Source organism: Fulmarus glacialis, unplaced genomic scaffold (genome assembly GCF_000690835.1).
Source record: "Fulmarus glacialis isolate BGI_N327 unplaced genomic scaffold, ASM69083v1 scaffold10515, whole genome shotgun sequence".
In the NCBI taxonomy this organism is placed as follows: Eukaryota; Metazoa; Chordata; class Aves; order Procellariiformes; family Procellariidae; genus Fulmarus; species Fulmarus glacialis.
In genome coordinates, this window is record NW_009211146.1 from 68 (window position 1) to 16,968 (window position 16,901).

Here is a 16,901-nt window from a genome sequence, read left to right on the forward strand (position 1 = left end):
ACGGAGCCCTCTCCCGGCCTTCCCGTCTGCCTGACGCCTTCAGGCTGGCCCGTGTTTCCCGGTTCGTGGTGGTGCTGGCTGGCGGAGCCAAGCGGGCCTGAATTCCCAGGAGTTGTTAATCATCCACGTGTTGATCTGACTTGTGTTTTCTGACAGTCTTCCCTCTAGGAAGAAGTTGGGCCTCTGCTTAAGTCTTCTCCCTGGTCCTGAAAAATAATTGAAATGGCGGCTGTAAGAACGGCTAAATCTTCTCTTCTTTTTGCGGCCCCCGTTAGACTGTGTCCGAAATAATTTACCGTGCAGCTTGAGATTTAGAGTTTGTTAAAATGCCTGAAATAAAAGTCACTCCCTTGGGTAAGTCCAATCTAAAATCGTCCTGAAATAGAAACACTGAAAAAAGTTTGGAATTTAGATTTCAAAGTAATACGTGTCAGACTGCTGGAGACATATGTGCCTTTCCGTGCCACAAAAGCTGCTCATGGTGGTGTACTGCAATACGTGTTATAGTTGCGCAGCATCCTAACCTGGTTCTGGTCAGTATGTCATTGTCCTCCTTTTGTCTTTCAAGCAAGTAAGAATCCAAAAGTCTGGCAGGATTCATTAATAAATACTGGTAAAGGTGGTGTAGCACTGTACAGTGTAGATAGAGTATTAGTTCACTTAACAGTGCTAAAGATCCACGAGAAGCAAATTTTTCGCTTTTCTTTTTTTCTTTTTTTTTTTTTTTTTTTTAATGGGTTGCACAGAGATGCATTTTTGTACTGAGAGGGCAGAGGATGTGCCGAGCAGGAGAACCGCTTTATCCTGAAGGATAGTTTTCTGGCTTGGAGTGGACTTAACTGGAGCTTAATGAAGATCTGTGCTTTCACTGCGAGGCAGAGTACCTGGGGAGGTGCAGAGCCTTGGGAACTTTGAGTTCCATGCTAATCCTTTCCAGAGAAGAGATTATTTTGCTCTTATTGAGACTGCGTAGCTGTGATTGCACAGCAGCGGGCAGAGAACAAACGTGCCCTGCGTCTGAACTGCTTATGGGCTTGGACGCAGTGCTGTATTTGCTGCAGTTTTGCAACTGCAGCTGGAAGGCCCTCTCATAAGCTCAGGGATGGGGTAAGTTAGTTCACATTTGCTTACCCTCCAACAGATCTGCTTGCTTGGAAGAAAGGATGTAGTCTTTTCCTGCATCGGAAAAGGGCTAGGAAGTTTGTACGGACCTTTAAATGCTTCTCTTTTGAAGTAATTGTAAATATTCCCAGAGATGTCTTACTTGTCTTTCTTTTGCTTGGGTCCAGGAGCTGGCCAGGATGTGGGGCGCAGCTGTATCCTTGTGTCTATTGCCGGGAAAAATGTAATGCTTGACTGTGGGATGCACATGGGCTACAACGATGATGTGAGTATAGCGGAGGAGCCTGAATGTTGTGTAGAGATGCTTTCAAGGTGCATCTGCCTGGCGTTTCCCAGCAGGGCTCCTGGTTCATTGTTCCGCTCTGTTCCCTTTTATTTGAACATTGCCTGACTTGTCTTACATGACATATGGGTAATATTAGCTGGGTATGCGTTATTGGGTGCATGTATCAGCCACTGCTGGAGCTGGATTATGGCAGAGAACGAACTACTGTTGCCCCTTCAAAATCTTGTCTTCCTGTGCAAGAGGTACGTCCCCTCAAGTATTCCTGGTATATGAAGTGCCACCATCCAGCCATCCTTTCCCTGGGTTGTGGGCTCCAAAAAAATATTAAGCAACTTGTGAATGCTCCATTCCTGGTGGTTTTGGTCTTTCTGTATTTCACGTGGGCAGGTATCTTCTAGCTTTAAAGCATTAATCCCATCATTAGCTAGACTGCTCTTGACATGATGCTTGGTTTTGGGCAGTTAATTACTTGTGGGATCCGCACCACGCATCTCTGATGCTTTAGAGAGAGAGCTAGGAAATACTCCTGATGTTTGGTCACCTGATACTAGTGGGAAAGGAATAATGCCAAAAATATTCTGTAAGATAGAAAGAGTTAAAGCGTGACACAGCAAATGTGCCATTACAGAAAAGGTTTTGAGGCTTTCTGCCTTAATGCCTATGGGTAAGCTAAAACACATTGGTTACCTGTTTTACTTTGAAGGTAAACTTGGCTGTAATTTATTTATTTGCAAGGTCAGTTTCCCTGTTTGTCCTCTGGCAGCTCTCCCATCCTTTTTCTCTTTGACTCTTTCTGCACATAAATGCGGATGGTGTTGCCTGCAGCTCTTACCATATTGCTGACACTAGTGCGGTCTGCTGCCTTACTGCAGTTTTGCCTCGAGGTGGATTACAACACAGTTTCCAGTGTTTCAGGTTGTTTACACCAGTATTAACTGGCTTTCTTTCCTATTGGATAGCCTGTTTTTTCATGTCTTTGCAGAGACGCTTTCCTGACTTCTCTTATATCACTCAGAATGGAAGGCTGACTGACTTTCTAGACTGCGTGATCATCAGGTGAGAGTGTCCTTCCTTGTCACAGGTCAAATGGGAAACAGGAAAACTTTGTATACTGTCCCTGGCAACCCAAACATGTTGTAAGTCCCTCATTCATATTTTGTCTAGTTCCTCTATGTCATGCAGTGCTTTAAAATCCAAAGCAAGATCTGAGAACCAGGCAAGCTAAATTCCTATGCAGCAACTCCTTTATCCTTTATGTCTTTTTGCAGCCACTTTCATTTAGACCATTGTGGAGCTTTACCGTATTTCAGTGAAATGGTTGGTTACGATGGGCCCATTTACATGACGCATCCTACCAAGGCCATCTGTCCCATCCTCCTGGAGGACTACAGGAAAATAACTGTAGATAAGAAAGGGGAAACCAACTTCTTCACTTCCCAAATGATTAAAGACTGTATGAAAAAAGTGGTTGCTGTGCATCTTCACCAGACAGTTCAGGTAAATGATCATTTCTGCATACTCTTGGATCAGACCAACTGGATTGCTGTAGAAGGCAGAGCAATTTTATTTTTTTAAAATGTTTGCACTACTGCAGTGTTTGCCTGTTCATGCAGGTGGATGAGGAGCTGGAGATCAAGGCATACTATGCCGGCCATGTGCTAGGAGCAGCCATGTTCCAGATTAAGGTTGGATGCGAGTCAGTTGTGTACACTGTAAGTATGCACAACAATATTTATAGATGCCTACATCTCCTTTTAATGGCCTGTCCTGTCCCCTTGAGAATATTAATGGATTTCTCTTCTTCCATTAGGGTGATTATAACATGACACCAGACAGACATTTAGGGTAAGTAGGAAGCTGAGTTTCTATGAGTTGTATATATTTCTGACAGGAAAATTTTAACACAGCTTCTGTTGATACTAGGGGCTTATCAGCATTGATTCTTTGTTAGGACACTGGAACATTTAACGATGTCTTTGCTGGAAAGATAAATGCCATTTTGAATTATGAGAATGAACAGATTTACATTGATTCTTCCAGATAGACCTTAATGTAATCTTCTTCTGTGTACTCGTATTAATCTATTTTTAAGGCTGCGTAATAATTGGACTTAAATGTTTGAAATGTTTTATTGTCACGGTGTCTTCTAAATGTAATCACAAACTTTAACGTTAATTTTATTTTTACTGGCATATATGAGAGATTTATTATATGCATGCTATTTAGAATAACATTTTAATGCATTTAAAACAAGTAATAGACTGGAGAAGAATTGCTTTTCAAAATCTGTAGTCTCTATTCTGAGCTGGATTAGTTTAAAGAAAGCATGGCCTGCAAAGAGAGGAGTCCTGATGCTGCCACAGAACTCCTATGTGACTTTGGGCAAGCCGGTGCGCACCTGTGTACCTGTTTTCCTATCTGCAAATGGAGACAGTGATGTTCTCCACCCATCTTTGAGACCTGCAGATCAGAAATGCCAGATACCATCTCTTAGTCTGATTGGCTTTTTTAAAATTCCTTTTGTTTTAGTGCTGCCTGGATTGATAAGTGTCGCCCAGATTTATTAATAAGTGAATCCACCTATGCCACAACTATCAGAGATTCCAAACGCTGCAGAGAAAGAGACTTCTTGAAGAAAGTTCATGAGACTGTAGAAAGAGGAGGGAAGGTACGGCGTTTTAATAATCTAAGTGATGTGGTTTTTCCTCTGTGAAGCTCTTGTTGGCTCTGTAGTGCTGTGTAACTATTAATTAACTCAGGCACCTATGCATGACCACTGCGTGAAACTGAAGGCATTTTTATATTCCTCCATCTGCACTTTAAAAGAGAGAATATTAAACACTTAAACTATGCCAAGAAGAAAACCAAACTGTGAGTTAATGAGACAGTAAGGGAAATGCTATGCTTACAGTCTGCAAATATGGAGGATAAAGGCAAAATTAACTCGTTTTGCATCATGTATACTGAAGCATCCTCTTAATTATGTAAATTAAGAAACTGAGACTGACTGTTCAATTACTGCTTTTAAACTTGATCAGAAACGATTTCCAGTGTAGCCAGGTCTGTTCAGTATCCTACTTTGTGCTGTTCAGCACTGTGCTGTCTGTTACCATGAAACCCCCTCCAAGTGCATGGAAGACGTGCTTACCACACAGTAAATGATGCTTCAGTACCTTGTTTCTGGCTTTCACTTGCCTGGCTGTTTTACTTGGGTAAGCCTGTTCCAGTCCAGCGTGATTTGATGTGAACAACTTCAGCTAGCCACAAAGCATGTGGAACATGTGATGATAGCATCGTAATACGGCTATTAGTTGTATCAGTCCATTATTGTTTCAGAATTTCAGTCAGTCTTTTCTGTTTCTTGGAGCTTGGCCCCTATCTTTGCTAATATAAACTTTTTTTGAGATTCTGTTTTTCATTAACACCACATTTAGAGCACGCCTAGGAAAAGACATTATAAAAAGAGACATTTTAACCCCTCAGAAAATGGAAGTAGAAGTGGAAATTTGGTACACGGGAAAGTTTTACTGATTTCACTGTAGCAAAGGATCTGGTTCTAGGTTCCTAGGACTTAGTTTATTTAACTCGATTAAATGGAAGGTTAGCCTGGCTGTTAATTGTACGTGTAGAATTTGAACTACATTTTGGTTAAAAGTTATAGTAGTTTGTCACCTGAGACCTCAAGCCTTGTATGTTATTTGCTGTTCTTGTCTTAGTAGGGGCAAAATGTAGGCTTGCTCGTGGAAAAGAGGGCGAGTCTCTTGGTAATGGATGTGGTTTGCTAAACAGTTCCATTAAGAAGTAGACAATGGTTTTCCCACTGAATCTGGAAAACAAATGAGTAGCGGTAAAGTCTTTGCTGCCAAGTGACAGCACCTAACTGAAGAAAACATTGGAAATTGAAACAGCTGTATGTTCTTTCCTCCATTGTTGCCTTAATTTGGGAGGGGAGGAAGGTCATAATTACCCCAGCACAGACAAAGCGATCAAGGACAGAAACACTCAGGTCCATTTCCATAAATAATGCCAGAATTGTTGCTCTCAAAAACTTGTTTCCATATTATCCAGGAGAGAACAGAACCGAGTATATTCACAAGCACCATGCCCTGCCAGAGACTTTCCTCAGTATGTACAAACTGAGGTCTTAGCCAAGTGATAGGTGCTTGTCAAATACCAGTGCCTTTCGTTCCAAAACTGCTTAAGAACACATTCCTGTGGAAAGAAAGGTCAGCAAAAGAGTATCAGAAAGCGAGAGGGAACTGAGGGACTTGTTCAGAAATGATAACGCTGCAGTGCCATTTACATGCTGTTTGGGTTTCACAGACTGTAAATCATATCTCAATTGCAGGTTCTTATCCCAGTTTTTGCCCTTGGACGTGCCCAGGAACTTTGCATTTTATTGGAAACTTTCTGGTGAGTGCCGTCTCTTCTGTGCAAGTACCACCTCCTTTTTGTTCTCATGTTGTGGTCCTGGCAGATTTTTATGATTCTTTCATGTCTGTTTAGTACAAGTATTCTCAGTAGTATTCCTCTGCATGTCGGCCCATGCTAGCAGTTGCGGAATTCCTTCTTTCTGTGTATTTCCCATTGTTCCTGACTCTAAGCAGTAAACTAACCATTTTCTTACCCAGAGTTATTCTCCACTTCTCCCCCAAACACTCAGAATCAACTGTCCTTTAAAAAATTTGATTGCCTCTTTGCCACATTGTAAAACTGTTTCCATGGGAGGGGGAGGAGGGATGAACAAGTATTAAACTTTCGTATAAGCATTGTGCGGAAATTTTTTCGATAATACCAAATGATACTGCTTTTAATATTTCCCATAGCAAAATGATTAATATTTGTAATGGAAGGAAGTTGTCTGTAGTGGGTGAGATGGAGAATTGGATGAAAGCCTACTTTGTAGTAAGTTAATGCATAGTAACGTAGCATTGTCATAATACGGATGTATAGCTCATTGAGAGTAGGGTATGCACAAAAAAATCTTTGGAGACTACATAGGTTTTTGGACTTTCAGCATGGATAGCCAGGATCCTAATTTGGCCCTCACAGGTATCTGGAACGCTTCTTTCTACAGGGAAAGAATGAACTTGAAGGCTCCAATTTATTTTTCCACGGGACTGACAGAGAAGGCCAATCATTATTACAAGCTCTTCATCACCTGGACTAATCAGAAAATTCGGAAAACATTTGTGCAGAGGAACATGTTTGAATTCAAACACATCAAAGCATTTGATCGGGCCTTTGCAGACAATCCGGGGCCTATGGTAGGTGGGCGTTAACAAGGTAATAGAGCAGATGTATAGTGTCAGGAGCTATTTTTATACCCCTCTGTTCCTGGCTAAGGCAAACAGGAAGTCTGCAAAAGCTAAGCATCCTCTACCCCGTTAATAGCAGCATCCCATCTAAAACCCTTTTGTGGCCAGGCCATCTGGATGCTTTTATCTGTATAACTATTAAAGATCTTTCTAGCTTCATTTCAGTAACGGTAAAATGCCCAGAGAAGATAAAACAGTTGATTGCATGTTCATATAATCTATCCCTCTGGACCTGATTTAAACCGTAACTTTTACAGTATACTCTTTTGACTTAAGTCAGGAGACAGATCCTTTACAGGACAATCTCTTATTGCTGGTTTTATTTCTGACTGGTTTATTAGGCAGTAGCTGAAAGAGGAGTCTGTCGAGCATGATAGTACCATTATAAAACTGTTGAAAGTTTTTATCAGACATTTATGGATGCTCAGAAAAATTTCCTAAACCAGTAGTTCAACTTACGTGAAAATTAGACAAGGTGGGAAGAATAAAATAGCAAAAATCCCCATTAGAACTTTGATACAGTAAGCGTGCTGTAATGTGTATTAGTGGATACTCTCCACTCTTTTAGGGTATTTATGTATTATAAGTTAACAGAAAAAAACCTGTTTTCTCTGGTGATTCTTGGCACATTTTTGAATTCTAGGTTGTGTTTGCAACTCCTGGAATGCTTCATGCAGGGCAGTCCCTTCAGATCTTCAGGAAATGGGCAGGGAATGAAAAGAATATGGTAAGAAATTCTGTTTCCTTGAGTGATGTTTTGGGTTAATGCGATAGCGGTACTGACACAGTCATAAGAACAAAGGTTGCAGGAAAGCTTTTCCTGAGCATCTAGGGTTAAATGATACAAGTCCTCTGGTGAATCAACCCAGGGCAGAGCTCTTTCAAGCTCTGAATTTTCTTTGCTATGTGTGACAGGGCAGGTGGAGGAGGTACGTGTCTCAGACAGGAGGTTGTGGGAGATTTTATTTTCAAAACTGCTTTCATTAATTTGAAGCTGCTTCCAAGACATTTGTAACTAGCATTAATTCTTAAGTGGTGTGTAGATTTCCGCAGTTTGCTTTCTAATTTAATTTTCTTGTGTGTTCTGGAGTTGGGTGTTCACCACATAAGCTGCAGAACAAAGCAAGCAGTTTTCCAGTGAAGGATGGTAGTATGTAAGACAGGAAGAACACAAACTTACATCAGCATTATGTATTTGTGGCTATTTTTATGTTAACAACAGCTATGCTACGCACAGTCCATGTGCAGAGTTTTCTAGATTTTTCTGGTTTCCTTCTCAGGTCATCATGCCAGGCTACTGTGTGCAGGGAACTGTGGGCCATAAGATTCTGAGTGGACAGCGGAAGTTGGAAATGGAAGGAAGACAAATAGTAAGTTTTATTTTCAAGGAGGATCATTTGGGGGAAGGTCTTCAGAACTTTAGGTGGTAGTTGGACACCATGTACTTGTAATGGAAATATGCCGCATACAATATTGAAAATACCCAAGTAATGTTTTCTTTGGGGTGGGACTGGGGTTCTTTTCCCCTTTGCATTGGCAATGGCGTGTCTTTTTGTGCTGCAAGACTGTGAGGGGCATATTTATAATGTTTAATAACTAGACACCGTTAGTCAGATAGGTAAAAGTGATATATTTTTAGGCAGATGGGGATATTAAAATTGATACCCACTGTCCTTAAGTATTGATTTGTTTTGGCAAATGTGCAACAAGTGTTGTGCTCTGAAATTGAGCAGTTTGATCCTGTAAGTTATTGAAAGCTTTTCTGTACAGCATCATATTCAGTCTCTGCTGATAAGCAGCTCTCTCTCCAACCTCTTTTTCCAATTCAGGTGTTCTGCTTCCTTCTTTAAATTAAATACAAAGGAGTCTGGGTCTGTTTGTGTGTGGTATACAAGCTGTAGTGAGCCAAAGCAGTTCCTGATTCACAAAGCTTGTGCTTTCTGTTCCCCCACAGCTGGAAGTAAAGATGCAGGTGGAGTACATGTCCTTCAGTGCCCATGCGGATGCCAAGGGAATAATGCAGCTGATTCGCCAGGCTGAGCCACGAAATGTTCTTCTGGTCCACGGTGAAGCAAAGAAAATGGAGTTTCTGAAGCAGAAAATAGAACAGGAATTTCGTACGTATAGTATTGGTACTGAGGAGGGAATGGCAGTAGAAGGAAGGCATTAAAGTTCACATACTTAATACACTGGACCTCAGCATAGAGTTAGGCATACTGTAATTTACAGGACCAGTCACCCTCAAGAAACTAGTATCTATAACATATCTTACTTAACATGTTAAGCCCATTTAATTTTAATGCCCATTTGGACTTGAAGTAAAAGTGGTTTTGATGTGTTTGTATTGTTATAGTTCAGCACTTACTGAATTTATATTTCTTTAGACTACTAAAAGAAGCCAAGGCAGGCAGGGTATATCTGAAATTATAAGTGAGCAACTTCAGTTGCTAACAGGGAATGAGCTCCAGGGAAAAAAAAAAAAAAATTAATTCCTTGGCAACAGTTGACTCTTAAACGATGAGTGGAGAAAGCATAGAATTCACATTGGCTGGTTACTTACTGTCTGCAGATTTCTTTGCAGTAATTTGTTAGTGACATCAGAATGCAGGCAGTTTTGTTACAGTCCGTTTTCTTTTTACCCCTCGCAAGGAGTTAAGGATAGCTGGGCTAGTAAGTATTGCCCCATTGGGGTTTTGATGGTTCTGGTAAGGTGGTTAGCCTTCAGTCTGAGCAGCAGTTCTACTTTTCAGCCTCTTTCACATCCCTGGTACTAAGTTTCAGCAGATTGGTATAAAACTTCACTTCCTGTCCTGAACAGCTGCAATAGGTTTCTGCCAAAATCACAGCACCATCTACTCCAGGCACGCTTGCACACTGCTTGTGGGTGAAATGACAGTCTGGGATTGGAAATGCTGCTGCAGCGCTCCTCCTGACATTGTTTTTTTACATTGCAGACGTCAACTGTTACATGCCTGCGAATGGAGAGACCACAACAATATTCACCAATCCCAGCATTCCCGTGGACATATCCCTGGGACTCTTGAAGAGAGAAACAGCAATAGGTGACACATTATCAACCAAGAATTTAATCTTTTGGGCCCTGCCACTGTGTTGTGTAGTACTTGTATTAGGTGCAGGGCCGTTACTGGCAATGGTGACTTACAGCAACGCTTCCTGTAAAAGAACAGGTTTTACGAGCATTTAGTGATTGAGCGGGCTTCCCGTGAAATGAAGCAGTGACTGTGCTGTGAATGTGTATTCAACAATGTTTAAAAACAAATACACATACTACTTTGCTCCTCATTGCCCATTCACTATGAAAACAAAGTCCATGTATGCTTTTACTAGCTAGGTCTGTGAAAACTGGAATGAATTTTATAAACCAAATCTAAGAAAAAATCTAAAACCTCTCAAATCAGGAAGCAATATGGGACGAGAGGCAGTTGTTCTATTCCTAAGCATGGTTTCTTATGTGTCTAGAGCACTGAGAATGGTTTAAGCACCACGTACTTTAACAGACAGCAGAATAAAGATGTAAAATCTTAGTCTCTGAACCTCAGCAGGGACTCAGATATCCAATCTATCAAGTCCTATAGCAGTCGTCTTGCGTGAAAAGTATGCACATCATCGTTAACCGTGTCATCTTTCTCTTCCATTGGCCTTGGTTTAGGTCTCTTACCAGATGTCAAGAAGCCAAAGCTAATGCATGGCACATTAATTATGAAGGATAATGTAAGTAAAAAAGTTCTTATGTTTGTCTTGGGTCCTCTGAATGAGTGTGGTGTTACAATTCATAGTTGCGGTCTGGGCGAACAAGAAACTAAAAGGGAAGCAGTCATAGTTTCTTGGAAAGAGCCTCAGTTTGTTGGACAAGGATGGAAAGGTGCCAAAGGAGGAGTTCTTACTCTGTTTATATTTAAACTCATGTTTATATTTAAATAAATCATTCCCATCATAGAGGTTAAACCAACTTCCATTCAGAAAGCAACTTTAAGTTTGGGAAATAAAGAATTGGTATGATTATTTAGGTGGACATTTTGCCACCGTCTTACCTCCACCTTTGCTGTCCGTCATACACTCATGCCTAGCTGTCACTGCTTGCAGTAGTAACTGAAATGTGCCAAGACGTTTCAGCGGTTGGAAAGGAATGATCTTACCTGCTGGCGTTTTGCAGTGATGATGAACACACACAGAGGAGGAATAAAACTTCAGAAAGCGCAAAGAAATAGCTTGTAATGGATTTGTACTTTTCCTCTGCAGAGCTTCCGTCTGGTTTCGCCCGAGCAAGCTTTGAAGGAGCTGGGCCTTGCAGAACATCAGTTGCGTTTCACCTGCCGTGTTCACATTCAGGATCCACGGAAAGAACACGAGACGGTGCTTCGTGTATATAACCATCTCAAAGGGTAAGTCCATTCTTAGCTGCGTTTGCTTCTTCCCCCCCTAGGGATGGACTTGAGCATATAATTCTTAATATAGGTAGTACAAGTGCGCCCTCCTTTCTGCCCTTCCAGACCAGCCCCAGAGAGTTATTAAGAGAAAATTCTCTGCAGAAGACACAACTGCTCTAGATTTCAGGCTATATAGCTAACGTAACGTACCAGAGGGGAGGTTACACTGCAGTAGCAGAGGCTGGTAATCAGCCTACAGGCCCATGGTCTTTGCCAAGCTAGAGCAGTCCACCCAAAATCCTTGTTCCCTTCGGTTTGTTGCCGTCGCTACTGCTTCTAGCTGAAATTAGTACAATTGTTTGGAGCGAGACCATCAAGCATAGCGTCAAGACACCTCTTAAAGCTATTCAAAAGCTAGCAGCAGATGAATCTGAAAAGCTGTCTTCTTCCTATAAGCAGCTGGTCGATTCTGTGAGTAGTCCTTTGCTCAGGTGAACAGGGTTCAGGCTGGAGCTATAGCTATCATGAAAGCCAGAAATAAATTCTGTAGGAAATCCTACATGATTAATATGTAAATTAATAACCAAAAATAAGCAAATGTAAATTAATAACCAAAACCCAAAATAAGCAAGCTATGAATCAGCCCCATTCTCCCTTCCTTGGGCAGTGGGTGCTGGCTCGGAGACACAGCTAAAAGTCACCACAACGTGCTGGTGTTGGGGATTCAGAGATCCAGGGGGTGACCCACCCTTCAGCTTGTATGCATGTCCCATCCAAAATAAATCATCTATCCTCTCTTACCAGGATCCTGAAAGATTATTCAGTGCAGCATCTCCCCGATGGTTCTATAACAGTAGAGTCCATTCTTATCCAAGCCACAGCACACTCAGAAGATCAAGGAACCAAAGTTCTGCTCGTATCCTGGACTTACCAGGTAGGAATCCTTGAAAACATACTTTTCAAGCAACTCTGATCTTAACTCCTTACAGTCCAAAACTGTCCTACAATGGGGGTTGCTGTTGTAAGGGTGAGTCTTCATCACTCTGTTTTTGAAGTAGTTTGACTGGAAGAAGATGAGGTGAGTCACTGCCATTTTCTTTACCATTTTAGGTTTAGTACAAATCGTTTTACAGGAGCTTTACTGAGTTGGTTTTCTCTGGGACCACTGAACTCAAGACAACTGATCTGGAGTAATTACACTTCCTACAATTAATTACAATTATGTTTGTGTTTTGAGGACACTATAGCATCCAAGTTCTAAACTCTCAGCTGTATCATTACTGCAATACAGAGCGTGGAGGTATTTTATATTGTGTTTCTTAGGTGTAAAATTTCAAACAACAAGCAGAAAGCTAACTAACATGAAATTGTAGTAAGATTAGACATAGTCATGTTTTCTTCCTTTCAAAAGTATACTTTCTACGGCTGTATTTTTAAATGCTTTCTTTACAGCAAGGAAATGCCTTCTTGAGGGCAAAGCAAAAACAAACAAACAAAAAAAATCAATGGTTCTTTAGTCTTTGCTTTCAAGAAATTTTCCTCAATTTCAAGAATTTTCCTCAAAAGAGACACCTCAGGTCCAGATACCTACTTTGACAAATGCAAGTTTTACACTGATAGTTTGAAAGAACACCCAGAAATGCATTTGTGCTAACTGGATTGGTTTCCATTTTTGAACACTGCTAACATTAGATTTTGCTGGGTCCAAGAATTATTTCAGTCTATTTCTAGGTACCGGAGTCGAATGGATTGCCCCAAATGGGAAAGTCAAGTGGAACATTGCTTTCATCCTGTTTCTCTATTCTCTCTAGGATGAAGAACTGGGCAGCTATCTCACATCCCTTCTGAAAAAAGGACTGCCACAGAGTACATCGTGAGCAACAGGCACAGTGGTGTTTCAGAGAGATTTAGATTTTATTTTGTTTACATTGACAGTGTTTTTTTCTGGTTTTGTTTTAATAAAGGAATTACAGTGTTTCTCCCATTACTGCAGTGCCAGTTATATCATTCAGCAGTACTGCGATCTTCTCCTGTTGGAAACCTGCCCAGGGAGTCAGTACAGTTGAGTTGCTTACACAATAAGGTAAAAGATATTCAGCGTTCTTCCCCTCCCACAGCTCATTTCCCTTAAAACCTCAGCAGTGCTGTTCTATACTACAGCGATTTTCTGTGCAGTATCTAGGCTTTCAGTTTGTCTCCCAAAAACAAGTAGAAGCAAGAGCTGTGCACTGACCCCCGCTCCTGCACTGAACTAATTCCCGGATGCTGTGCATGGGACAAAACAGCTCACTTCTGTCAGATTTGTGACTTGTCAGTAAAGGGGGATCAGCCCTACGTGATGCTAATATGGGTAGATAAGCTCAGGCCTGAGGGGTCAAAAGAAGGAGCTTTCAAAGCTTCACAATTAAAATGCAAAGTTTGAGTATAATGGAGGCAAGAGCGCAAAGCCCTAAACATGCTATTTACTTTTTTTGTTATCCATACTTCCCTCAATGACAGCTGACAAGCCTGCAAGAAAGCTGCACTCCTGGATGGAGTCTCCAATAAAATTGTTTCCTCCTCTGTCCAAACATAAAAATTGTGCTTAGTTGGAAAGAACAGTCCCTCCAGTGCTGGGAAGTTTTTCCATAGCCTATAAATGGGACAAAAATAGCAGTATCTCATGAAAGGTAAAAGATTAATTTGTACCAATACTCCCTCAGAGGCTCTCCTGATCGCCATTTTACGAGTGCAAGGGTTTGCACTTGTCTTACCCAAGCCCAGTTAAGCAGAGGAACACAAGAATCATTATTTTCAATATTTTAGAAAAGTTTGAGCAGGTTTTCTCACTGATACTTACATATCATTATGTAATTAATTACATTAATAATTACATATTAATAAATATTACTATTCAAAATTCCTCCAAGCTAAGCACAAAAGACAGAAAGGGAGAGGTCAGTGGCTGACCCATCATTAGTACTAGGTGTCCATTCAGTGTCATTCAAACTGCACGTAGCAATAACTAATTCAAGTCAGGCCCATCCTAGCAAACGTAACACTGCACCACAAAAGCCATCTATTACAAAGCTTTAGCTCTATTACAATAATTTCAGATCTGCTCTTGGTTTGCTTGCTGCATACATCTGACATTGCTAAAGTGGTTTATTGATTGGCTTTAACTGATCAATAATACAGCCTCCCAAATTCAAGACCCTTGCTTACCATCATAATGCATGGGTTTTTTTTCCACAAACCAAGACCCCAACAAACCCCCACGCTTCTTATTTTCCAAACCTCTTACCTCCTGTCCTTAACCAGACAGTAGACTGCAGCATCAGCTGCCATCAGAGAATTGGCTGAATGGGGCAAAAGCTGCAATGTCCATTGTTGTGCAAAAAGAAGTTACTACATCACAGAGACACACGATCATTTATCTCCACACACCATTCTGCCACAATAATCCTACTCCCTCCCTCCTTTAAGGTCCGTGGCAGTTCTTGTTCCACAGCATAGCCTGGGAACCCCACACCTGCTGCAGCGTGCCAGGGCAAAGTGTGACTTTTACCCTGCATTTTGCACATTTGGAAATGGAAATACTGATTTAGCGCATTGCCACCGTTAGGCGTACCTTGTCCCTGTTAAACAAGCCCGATGACACTTTCCCTTCTGTTCTCATCTGCTCGGCAGTCTTGCGTGCCTACAGGCCAATAGCATATATGCACTTCATATGAGGGTGGCGTGGGAAGGAACAGAACAGTGACACTGTATATCTGTTACCAAAAAATCACATCCTGTTAAGAAAACCGTTGGGTTTTAAGCAAGTTTGTCAGCCAGGCCAGTGGTTTTCTGGTGACTGATAACCCACAAATGATAAATTCTCTGCAAAGTCTCATGTCTCACAGGGTGGAAAACTCAGCAGTTCTCGGAAGCTGCGTGGTTCTGTTAATACAAGAGAAGGGGTGAAATAAGTCAGACATTTTGTGATACAAACACAAGGACTGAAAAGAGAGCTCTGACATTTCAACAGGACTGCACAGTGTAAGGAGTTGTGCCAGCCCCTACAGTAACTTCCCTCAACGTTTACCACTGGTCCTGGACAAGGTTAACTGACTGATAAATAACTTGGATCTATTATCTTCTAAACTTGCATTATAGATGTCCAGCTTGAATCCATAGGCATGCAATGCTAGAAACCCTGCACTGAACTACTCCTCAGGAAGCCAATCAATTGATTCACAAGAAGGGATGAGAAGCCCTTATTTGGCTGTGGAATGTAGGCAGAAAGAAGTTTGTGAACCCAGCTGGCTACAGTGTGCCCCCGGGGAGAAAACACAGGATCCCTCCAAAATAGGGAAAAGCCAAGCAGGACTGCCCTCATCCACTCAGCTTTCAGCTAGTGTCAAATTAGGAGGGTGGTTTCTTTCAAGTAACCCTTTCCCGGGCTGTACTGCGTTCCAGAAGAGAGCCCTGTGTTCTCCTACCAACCCCAAAGTTAAACAAAAGGAGACCAAAACATCAATGTACATGAACACAGCGTGTTTCACCATGTGCTATCTAAGACCGTCAGAGAATACAGTGCCCCAAGTACTGTCCTAGCTGGCTAATAAAAATACATAGCTGTTAGGCACTTCCCTCCGGTCTTGCCTTGATGTAACAACCACTGTATGAAAGAGTGGTAGGTTTCACAGGTTTGGTTTCAAAGAAACAGTTGGAAAGACGAATACTGTACTTACTTTAAGTAGATCAGTTGGTTCTATCTCTGTGTCTTTTATTTCCACGTCTCTGTTGTAGTTTACAAACATAGGAAGACTCCCCGAATTTCTGGTCACAGATTGTGTACACCATTTTAGACCTGAATCTGAGCTTGAAGTTGCAGTACCATTGCTTGCTGGAAGAGGTGAAGTAGTACAAGAGCGGGTTAAGGCAACAGTTGAAACTCACGAGCGCTAAGGTGACCCTTCGCATTTTGTAGATCAAGTTGGTAAGTGACTCATTCTGGATGACCTGGATTCTCATTAAAAAGTGGAGCAAGTGAGTGAGATGATACGGGAGAAAGCACAAAGTACAAATGACCAAGATGATGTAGATAGTGCTCAGGGCCTTCCTCTTGCGAATGCTGTGTTTGATCTGGGAGATCCTCTTAGCAATGAGAGGGTAGCTGATCAGAATGATGGAAAATGGGATCACAAAACCAAAAACTAAGGCCAGGATGTTGTAGGGTGCCATGCGGTAAGTCCAGCTACTCGTAGCAAAGTTCTCAAAACATGCTGTCGTGTTCCTCACACCACTGTTGTGGAGGGGCCCGCCAAGGATAAGTGGAACCATGACGCTTACAGCGACCACCCAGAGGACTGTGACCACCATCACGTAATGGAGGACTTTGATCTGGATGTATGTGAAGGGGTGCAACACTGCAATGTAGCGATCAACACAAATGCAGGTGAAAAAGGCAATGCTTAGATAGATGTTGACATAGTACAAAGTCCCAGTTATCCTACAAGCCACGTCACCAAAGATCCAATTGTTCCGATTCAGGTGGTAATGAATTTTAAAAGGCAACACACAAACAAACAAGGTGTCTACCAGAGCTAGATTAATCATGTATACGTAGGAATGAGAAGTGTGCTTTACTTTGCAGGACAGCAGGTACAGAGCTAAGACATTCTCTATCAGTCCCAGCACGAAGACAATGCTGTAGATGACAGTAAACAAGGAATACTGGAAGTCTGCTTCCAAGCTGAATTCTGAACTGGCCTTGGCAACTGTCTCATTGGAGACTCCTTCAGTCCAAGAAATATCTGCCAT

General features: G+C 41.7%; 2 protein-coding genes across 3 annotated transcripts; one reads left to right on the top strand and one right to left on the bottom strand.

The window, feature by feature from the left end:
• Window positions 1-326: 326 nt before the first annotated feature.
• On the top strand, window positions 327-13,044 carry CPSF3L (cleavage and polyadenylation specific factor 3-like). Of its 2 annotated transcripts, XM_009577422.1 has the most exons (17): window positions 327-354; window positions 1,290-1,387; window positions 2,391-2,464; window positions 2,677-2,905; window positions 3,022-3,120; window positions 3,219-3,253; window positions 3,938-4,076; window positions 5,757-5,821; window positions 6,486-6,675; window positions 7,370-7,453; window positions 8,007-8,096; window positions 8,681-8,843; window positions 9,681-9,788; window positions 10,397-10,458; window positions 10,987-11,129; window positions 11,919-12,048; window positions 12,926-13,044. In XM_009577422.1, exons 1-17 carry the CDS (start codon window positions 327-329, stop codon window positions 12,989-12,991), a joined length of 1,803 nt encoding a protein of 600 aa, XP_009575717.1. In that variant the 3' UTR covers window positions 12,992-13,044. The 2 variants fall into 2 exon arrangements, with proteins under 2 accessions (XP_009575717.1, XP_009575718.1); XM_009577423.1 differs by lacking the exons at window positions 2,391-2,464; window positions 2,677-2,905.
• A 2,795-nt stretch (window positions 13,045-15,839) lies between these two features.
• On the bottom strand, window positions 15,840-16,901 carry LOC104076526 (lysophosphatidic acid receptor 6-like). The gene has a single exon (XM_009577426.1). It carries the CDS (start codon window positions 16,899-16,901, stop codon window positions 15,840-15,842), a length of 1,062 nt encoding a protein of 353 aa, XP_009575721.1.